Raw genomic sequence first — 9,711 nt, 5'->3', positions numbered from 1 at the left:
TGGTACATGGCGGCAGGATTCGAACCCAAGACCTGTAGATTACAAGTCAAGTGCTTAAACCACTGAGCCACCGACGCTCTTAATACATATAAACCAATATACATATAAACCAATTTTAATCGAAATCCGTTCAGCCGTTTAGACAACAAACTCTAACAAACATCCATCCATCCATCTAAACTTTCGCATTAATTATTTAATATATCGGTGGCAGTTTTTATTCCTAGAGATTGATTTGAAATAGTATTAAGTTTGCGACTATTATGGTTGGAGAACAAAAAATTCCCGTAATTAAAAGGTATTATGTTATTGTAGTTGCATTATAGTAGCTCAAAGTATTACTATTAGAATTTAATTTGTAACTGAACATAGTTTAGTGCCCATCATTGTCCTCAATGACGTCACAAGTCACAATACAATGTTACAACTCACATAAACAAACATCACGTCTAATGTCAATAAACTAGGGGTTCATGTGGTCGCAACATTGTACGTTTATATTCAATTTTAATTAATCAATAAGTATGTGTAATATGGAATATCTGACTTGAAGGACCAATTTTCGAAAATTGTATACTTTGACACTTGCGTATTATAAAAAAGATCACTAAAGTAAGGCAAACTTATAAAATAAAATTAAAGAGAGTTACTTGCAAGAGAGAATTTAAAAACAGACATTTTATTTAACTATGAACGTTACAGTTTAAATTGTTTAACGAATCTTAATGAAATTTGGAGTAGAAGTAGAGTATAAGTCTGGACCAACACATAGGTTACTTACTTTACTTTTAATTTCACCCGAACGGAGTCGTAGGCGAAAGCTACATAACATCATGGAGAGGAGCTTATTCAAAGCTTGGAATTAAAAGTTGCAGCAATTCAATACAGATCAAGCATATTTCAGTTGTTTAATGTACCGTGAGAGAAAGTTGTGCTATGTTGGGAACATTGATGGCTCATAATTCTCAATAGAAAATTGAATATAAATAGAAAAATGTATTTTATGACTTCTTTATGCTGTAACTTGAAATGGGACTTAAGTTATAGACGTCGAAGTTGTCAGAAAAACAGGCAAACTGTCTGCAGTCATTTTAACATATGACTTCCAGTAATTGAAAATAAAAGCGGTATCTATTCCTTTGAATTTTATAAAGGGAATACTTTATTTGTGTTTCCACTGTACAAAGACATGGATAAAGACACAGACAGCAGTATCCTTTATTATAATTTAAGATGGGATTTCACTGTTATGCAAATTTACTGTTACAATAATACAGTATTTCGTTATTCAAACTCTAGTTCAGAATGTCCTATATTTAATTAACATACGTAAAAAATCTGAGTACAACAATGGTAGAGAATTTAAATTGATTACTACCATTGGTTAAAAAATCTCAGAGCTATGTATGATACAAAAATGAGCGAATGTGACGTAGAACGAATCGGCTAGAATCATATTTAACGTGCAAATTTTTGTATTATCTTTAATTTACCTAACCTTCAAAGATTGCGATCATTTTCATCTTAAACACACAATCTGTTTATTCACCAATGTAAGCGTAGCTACATTGTAACTGGTTCTAAATTCACTTTTATACACTACAAATAATTTACTTTAATATTTACTAAACAACTTTGCATTGATGAGGAAAAATCCGTCACCTAATTGCGAGATGTGCAGAAAGCCAGAAGATATCCAACACTTGCTGTTGGAGTGTGAGAGAAACAGACGGGAGCACGAGCAACTCTTCCGGGAACTAAAGCTCAACCCGTCCGATGTAGGCATAATTATGTCAATATTGGCTGAGCCAGCATCTGAAGCGGCTGTACGATTATGCCAGCTCGTTTCTTAGGATCTACTAGCAGCACTAAGGGATTGACATGTCTTTCCCAAGACAAAAATCCCCCTTTACCTAACTAAGATTAAAAGAAAAAACTTTGCATGACATGCATGAAATTTCGTCATTCGAAGATTTATAGATTTAAGATGAAACTTACCTAATGTAAGTAAAAAAATCAGTATTTACTACATATAATAGTAGCTCATAATTTCCAAATAAACATACACATTTACATAAAAATATGATAAAAAAGAAAATTTACTACGTAGCTTCATTATTTATACTTCATTTTTTTGGGTACTTTAATAATTGGACAATTTAAAACTTTCTCTAATGATACGTAATCGTCTTAAATATAAAGTCTTATAAGATTTAGATATGCCTTATGTTGAGATAAGTGAATAAAGTACGTAATATGATGCGGCAATTAAAAGCAAACTAATTATACGAAATGCTACTGATCAAATAATGATAATCCATAAAAAAAGAAAAAAAAATACTTACAACGAGTTTCAGTTCCCTAAAAGAGATATCAATGTGACGAATAAGATCGAAAGAAATCTGTAAGATTAATCAATAAGGATTGATGTCATTTTAAAGAAAGTCTTTTTTTTATAATACGAGGTGGCAAACGAGCTAGCGGCCACCTGAATCCACCGAAATGGATAGCGACCGCTTCCCATAGACATCCGCAATTGCAGATCCGTTGTCTACCCTTAATTGATGGAGGAGAAGACGCAAATAAAGAGGATATTTCCCCTCCCAATGCGCCTTCTCCACTGTCAATTCAAATTTTCCTTCCCATACTTTCCTCTGACGAAAAGGGTGGAAAGAGAAAGGGACTAAAATTAGGCCTCCGGCATCACACCCATCAGACGAAACGCGGAATTGCTTCCACTTCACGCCTGTCTTCTGTGTTGTTAAAGTGGACTCTACCACTGTTAAAGCGGTAAGCAGTATACAAAATCTGAAGAAACTCAAAGGGGATTTAAAGCTTTGGTATATATTAATATGCGAAGCAAAAAGTTTGAACCCTTTTTGAAGTAATTTGAGCTATTGTTAAATTTAACACAGTTAAAATTAATACGTGGAAGGGCAAAAGCAGAAAAGACCATCAGTTTCACCAGACTCAGAATATGTTAAATTATTAGATTCCTGTCATCATCATCATCATCAGCCTTTGACGCAGTCGTTTCCCAATGTCTTCCACAGAATGCGGTTCTCCGCCTACTGCAGGGGTGCCGAACCACTGGCACGCGCGATAAATGGTACACGACATAATGTTTTGGGCACGTCGATAATCATAAAAACCACTAAAATTGCGAAGTAGTTGTACCATGTAAATGACGTAATAATCGCCAGTCAAAATTATTCATTGGCACGTCTAAGACCGCACCGGATTTTTTTTTAAATGGCACGTTAATGCATAAATATTTGCCACCCCTGGCCTTTTTTTACTGCATACATCCTGAAGATTTTACTATCATTATTAAGTATTTTACTATAATTATACATTTTCGCAAAATCTAATTTAAGCCTAATAATCACTGTTTACTTCCTATCTGGCTGGGAATAATTTTTATTTGTATTAGTTCTACGTAGTTATCTTATCTACCGTTTCTGTTTCATAAACATTGTTGGCTTCCAGTTGTGCATGTGAATCCATTTAAGAGTTCGCAATATGCTTCTGATATTTTTATTTCATTTAAATTATTCGGCAGTTGAATGATATCCTTAGAATTAGTTTCCATTGGTAATAGTTATTTTTTAAATATTTGTTTCTAATTGTTCTTGTAAATAGTGAAAATACTAGTTACATTAAAATAGTTTTTTGTTGCAGAATAATGTTCAAATTCGAGCACGGAGATAAAACAAGTCTTGACGAAAGTAATGATGTAAAGGAGAGAGCTACTCTTGTCCCTGGAGTGTATCGGCCAATAAGCAGTAAGTATTCTTTTAAACATGTAATTTTTGTTGGAAGAAAATAAATTGAACTGTGTAAATCTTTGCAGGGTCACTCAGTTATAATCAGAAAAATCTACGACATGAAAGAGCTGTTCTCAAAACTGGAGAGATCAACGTATATCGCAAGCAAGATTCAAACTTTTTCTCAAACTGCTTCCTTATTCTTGTCGAAGCAAGATGGAGATGGACTCTACTGTCATTCTTCTTAGCTTTCACCACAAATTGGCTACTATTTGGTGGAATATACTGGTGCATTTCTTACTCGCATGGAGATTTTCTCGAAGCGAATTTACCACAGAACGTAAACAGTACAGAATTTACACCGTGCATTGAAAACATTTATGGTTTCACATCGACATTTTTGTTCAGTGTTGAAATTCACACAACTGTTGCGTACGGCCGGAGAGCCATCACATTAGAGTGTCCGCAGACAATCACCGCAATGTGCTTACAATGCATCGTTAGCAACGCATTCCAGTCCGTTATGATCGGTATACTGTTTGCTAAATTGACGAGACCACGAGCTAGGACACGGACAATCCTATTCAGCAAATACTCAGCGATAACATTACGGGATGGACAACTTTGTCTTATATTTAGAGTTGGTGATATTAGGAAATCTAGAATACTTAATATTAAGCCAACTGCATATCTTTTAAAATGGGATACGGATAGTGATAACCTATTAAACGCGGAGCAGATAGAACTGAAAGTTGAGACAGTGGAGTGTGAACCTGTGTTCTTCTTGTGGCCGGTGCATGTCGTTCATGTAATAGATGAACATAGCCCATTCTACAATATGTCAGCTGCAGACTTACTTTGTTGTAAAGTGGAAATATTAGCCGTGTTTGAAGGTATTATAGAATCAACAGGACAACCGATACAAGCAAGAGCAAGTTTTACGGAAAGTGATATTTTCTGGGGACATAATTTCGTACCTATGGTATTTTTCAATGACGATAAATGTAAATATAATGTTGATTTTTCTAAGTTATCTGTTCTGGAGCAAGTTGAAACCCCGCTGTGTTCAGCCAATGAATATAACTCTATAGTGACCGCCCTCTCGTCAACGTTGAGTATCGCTTCCAAGAACAGTTGAGCAAGCTATTTAAGAGTAGTTAATAAAGTGAGCGCGTTGTATTTGATTACTTTTTAGTCTGCTTGTTTATTTATATTTAATACGATGTTACCATATTTTTAATAACATTAATACCATGTTTATTGTGTATTGTAATTTTCATATTATTTTTCTTAAAATTATTTCTTACACAGTGGTAGTGCCCGCTTTAACATCTTAGCACGAATGGGCCGGCACGCCCGGTGTAATACCACGACCACACAGAAGACAGGCGTGAAATGGAAGCAATTCCGTGTTTCGTCTGATGTGAGTGTAGTGCCGGAGGCCTAATTTAAGTCCCTTTCCCTTTACCACCCTTTTCTTATAGAGGTTGGGAAGAGGAAGTGGATTTGACGGTGGAGGCGATGCATAGGAAGGGGAAATATCCTCTTTATGTGCGTTTCCTCCTCCGTCGGATAAGGGTAGGCAACGCATCTGCAATTGCGGATGTCTATGGGCAGCGGTTGCTTCGCCATTTTGGCGATTTCAGGTGGCCGCTTGATCGTTTGCCACCTTATGTTATAAAAAAAAATACACTACATTGGGCTTCTACCATATACTTTGCTTACGTTCCAGTTCTTTATTTGTGCATTTACTATCATCTAGAAGGACCTTACATCATTAATAGATTTTAATAACGTTCAAGAAGATAAATTATTCTAAAATTGTGAAAATTTAAAGGTAAATTTTACTGTTATAAAGTTATTACGCTTTTTGCTGGATGTAAATTAAAAAATTCATACAATTTTCTAATACTCATTAGCGAGACATTTAACGGGTCACGCCACACAAATATTATGCCCCCGATGTTTGCGGACTTAAGTTCCAGTTTGCGTGAAAAGACTGAAGTCGTGTTTGTTTTGTTTATCGTCGAATCTTTTCAATGTTCAGAAGTTTTCAACTGGGTTACATTATAATTAGCACGGTTTTTTAAAGGCGGAACAATTCAATCAAGAAAAGATAATGAAAATTTGCCAAATGTTTTGTATAACGTTAAATAGTGTAAGCAGCAACATCTGTTATTATGCCAACTCGTCCAGTGCAATACCACGACCATACAGAAGACAAGCTTCAAATGGAAGTAATTCTGAATTTCATCTGAGAAGTATGCGTGCTGGAGGTATAATTTTAGATGATTTTTCCTTGCTACTCTTTTCTCATAATAGAAAAAGGGGGAAGAGTAGTGGAAATGATGGAAAATGAAGCGCGTAGTAAGGATAAGTATATATTTATTTATGAACCCACTCCTTAAGGCAACGCATCCGCAATTTCACATGTCTAAAGGCAGCGGTTACTACAGTATTTCAGTGAATTCACATGTTTGCTTGCTCGTTTCTTACCCAAAGATAGATTTTATGTCACATTTTATGTAAATTATAGACTAGGTTTAAGCTTAAAACTATTCAAAGTGTGATAACAAACGCTACCATTTTCTTCTAACTTCCCGTACATTTTAGATTTATAACATGATTTATGTAACTTTAATGCGCACAGTTGTTTGAGAAAAGTTTTAACTATACCTATGAAGTTTAAAAGCGCATTCTAAGCTTTGGTTGGATGCTTTTGTTAAAATATTTTTAACCGAATGCCAGTTACAAAGATCTACAAACACTTACAGAGATATAATTTCCTATAAAAGTACTATCTACTTGTAATACTAAACCGATATTATAATTTTATACTTAACTTATCTTTTGTTTTAATATGCCATAATTGTTAATTAAAAGAAAAAACTGTCAATGCGATAACTTAATAATTACGTGGAACAATTTATGGTATGAAAATATTTCGTAAGAGGGCGCTTGTTCTATTAAATATCTTTAAACAGTCTATTTACGATGAATTACATAAAAGCTAGCAAGTTAAATATAAGATTTTACTTATATCGTAGCGAAGGTAAAACTTTAGATGTCTAACATCCCGACACAATGTATTAAAGTTAAGATATAACTTGAAGGCTGCAGGGCTAACTGTACCGGAAGTTGTTAAACACCGGATGCACTTAAGTCGCAACTTGCTCGCCATTACTGCTGGTCATGAACCAGTTTACAGATTTTACATTATAAATGTATAAGTTAAACGTGTTTTGTCACCTCTATACTGTTAGTAATAAACACACTAACGTTTTCGTTATTATTTCATTACTAGCTTTCGCCCGCGACTCCGTCCACGTAGAATAATAAAAAAAAACAAAATTGAATAGCCTATGTGTTCTTTAATACTATCCTCGACATCTATGGCAAATTTCATCGAAATTCTATCAGCAGTTTAGGATACAATTAGTATAATAGTATGACTATGATAAAGAGTATAAATAAATAGAATAAGAAATAAGAAACGAGTAGTAACTACATATGAACTATTAATTGGAAAAATATTTATTACATCTACATTAAATTTAAAAGAATAAAAGCAAGTAGCCTATGTGTTCTTCAATACTCTACATCTGCAAATTTCATCGAGATTCGTTCAGTAGTTTAGGCGACAAACTCTACTAACCATCCATCTATAAAATTTCGCATTAATAACATTAGTAAGAAATAAGATAATTTGATGTAGACTTTTCGATAGTCCAGGGAAATATGACGTCATAGCTTTAGTATTTCAGCAGCCGCGACGTCTCTATATTATTTATGTCATGCTTAACGACACATCTATTTTCGGTTATGATTTACATAATCTATAAGGAGTTATAATGTATCATGCAAATGTAAAGCTTTTCGCTTAAAATAGGAAATGTTATGATCAGTTATTTCTTTTGACAGTATTTTGTCGTAAAATTTATTATCAAAACAAATGAAGACTTTTGATAAATAACAAATAAATGTTATTCGAGAATAAGTATTATTTCGTATGGACTATTGGATACGTTTTGGCAGCGATCCAAGACCGGACTCTAGGCTTTAAAAAACAACTATACAGTTTTCATTTAAATTTCTAATGTGTCAGCGAAATTAAACCTTTAATAATAAGATTTAAATGTTACCACTGGGTCTTAGTTAGTAGATAACTTATTTCTCACCAATACTGGTTTGGTTTTAAATAAAAATAAAATAGTCTGTGTGAATTAAACTAGATGGCGCTAATATCATTTTAAAACGCGATACTGAATTTTTATTCTATCACACATTACTAATGTGATAGTTATTGTTGCTGGGAAACTATTAATAATTGACCATGGTAAGATATGACTTCGTAAAATTCGTTTATCATAACAAGACAGGAAGAACTTCTTATGTAATCATTCATACATTTAACGCCTGAGTCGGTTCAGTTCGCGTCTATATATCAGTGAGACCGCAGAGCGACCCGGCCATTATTTATAGCTTATGCAGCGAGGGGCGGAGTACCCCATATGACAAACAATTTCGAAATATTTTAAAAATTATAATTATTAAATTATTTTATTGATGTTACGATGGACTTTATGAAGTAACTATTAATAAAATAAGTGATTAATGATATCAATATTAGAAATCTTCAAATTGATATTTTGCTCATAATTACCAATAGATGGCGTTTTAGTAAAAAAAATTACCAACAAAACATAGTACGAGATTTCAAATGGAAACAAAAGAAAGGTAAATTTTTTACCTTAAAGACCTTAGCAATACCGATGAAATAATTAGTAAAAATTTCTTACTCCTGATGTTTAAATGTTTACGTTTTTAATAATGCTCCAACTAATCGAAATAATTTCAAGAACATACAACGAGCTTTGTTAGGGTTTTCTTCGCTAAACGATAACATAACAATCTCGTAAAACCTTTCTGTATACAAAAGTTTTCTTGTTAACGTACTCGTAACTTTGTATCAAAAGGTTTACACAAACTTCATGCAATAAACTGAAGAGCCGTAGTTTATAGACGTATAAGTTGATATGAATACGAGAACGAACTAAGATATCCTATTATCTAGAGGTTTCCAAACTTTTTTCTTCGTAGACTTAAAGTCGTACGGTTTCGGCACTCTACAGGATGGTTCTGATAACCTTAAATTACTCAAATTTTTTTTTTTTATTTCTAATTGTATTCTGGCGGTTCAGACTAGCGCATATTAAAGCTATGTTATAACGTATTTTTGTATGAATTTAATTACCGTAAAAAGTACTCGACCAATTTAAAAAAATAGTCTTATAGTAATATAGGCTATTTTGTTTTAATATTTTTTTTTAATTTCACTCGTACAAAGTCACGAGTAATAGCTAGTAGCAAGTATTATATAAATACTAGGTGTTGCTTGCAATTCGTCCGCGTGAAATTAAAAAAAAGCCTATGTTACACACTGATTACGTAAGTTTTTAATGGTGTAAGAATTTTTAAAATCAACCCAGTAGTTTTCGAGTTACATCAACACATACAAAAACACAAATCTACTAAACTCGAAGGTCATTTGATACAATATTTTACAACAAATGTTATCTTAACTTCAAATTTTAGAAGTATAATTAATCATGCATTGTTATATTGAAAGATTCATAGTATTTGCGACAAAGTTTTCGAGCTTTAAGCTTACACACAATGAAGTTCTGACGAAGTTCTAAAGATAAAGCTTCTTCAATTAATTGCAAAAACTTTACTCATGATTATGTTCCTTGCAGACATCAAATTAATTTTCATAAAACGTTTCCCTAACAGTATATGGTAAGTGTATGTTAAGTTCATAACGTGTGTATTCTAGATTTCTTTTAAGAGCGTGCGCACATCTGAAACTAAACTATCGCACAACTTTTTAGTCTCGCTTTGATTCCTATGAGCTTATATTGAGATGCACACACTACTAGATTTT

At 33.3% G+C, this 9,711-nt stretch overlaps 1 protein-coding gene across 1 annotated transcript; it reads left to right on the top strand.

The window, feature by feature from the left end:
- Nucleotides 1–1,673: 1,673 nt before the first annotated feature.
- On the top strand, nt 1,674–4,956 carry LOC106110408 (ATP-sensitive inward rectifier potassium channel 11-like). The gene is made up of 3 exons (XM_013292233.1): nt 1,674–1,792; nt 3,682–3,785; nt 3,854–4,956. The coding sequence occupies exons 1-3, from the start codon at nt 1,674–1,676 to the stop codon at nt 4,903–4,905; spliced, it is 1,275 nt and encodes a 424-aa protein (XP_013147687.1). The 3' UTR covers nt 4,906–4,956.
- Nucleotides 4,957–9,711: the final 4,755 nt, after the last annotated feature.

The sequence above is a fragment of the Papilio polytes genome, unplaced genomic scaffold (assembly GCF_000836215.1).
Source record: "Papilio polytes unplaced genomic scaffold, Ppol_1.0 DF820622.1, whole genome shotgun sequence".
Classification (NCBI taxonomy): domain Eukaryota; kingdom Metazoa; phylum Arthropoda; class Insecta; order Lepidoptera; family Papilionidae; genus Papilio; species Papilio polytes.
This window is presented reverse-complemented; position numbering and strand designations above follow the sequence as displayed.

Excerpts from the sequence above, each read along its gene's own strand:
- LOC106110408 (XM_013292233.1), top strand. The coding sequence starts at position 1,674 with ATGTGCAGAAAGCCAGAAGATATCCAACACTTGCTGTTGGAGTGTGAG. Across the intron at positions 1,793-3,681 it reads TCCGATGTAGGCATAATTAT|AATAATGTTCAAATTCGAGC; the intron begins GTCAATATTGGC and ends TTTTTGTTGCAG. Across the intron at positions 3,786-3,853 it reads AGTGTATCGGCCAATAAGCA|GGTCACTCAGTTATAATCAG; the intron begins GTAAGTATTCTT and ends AAATCTTTGCAG.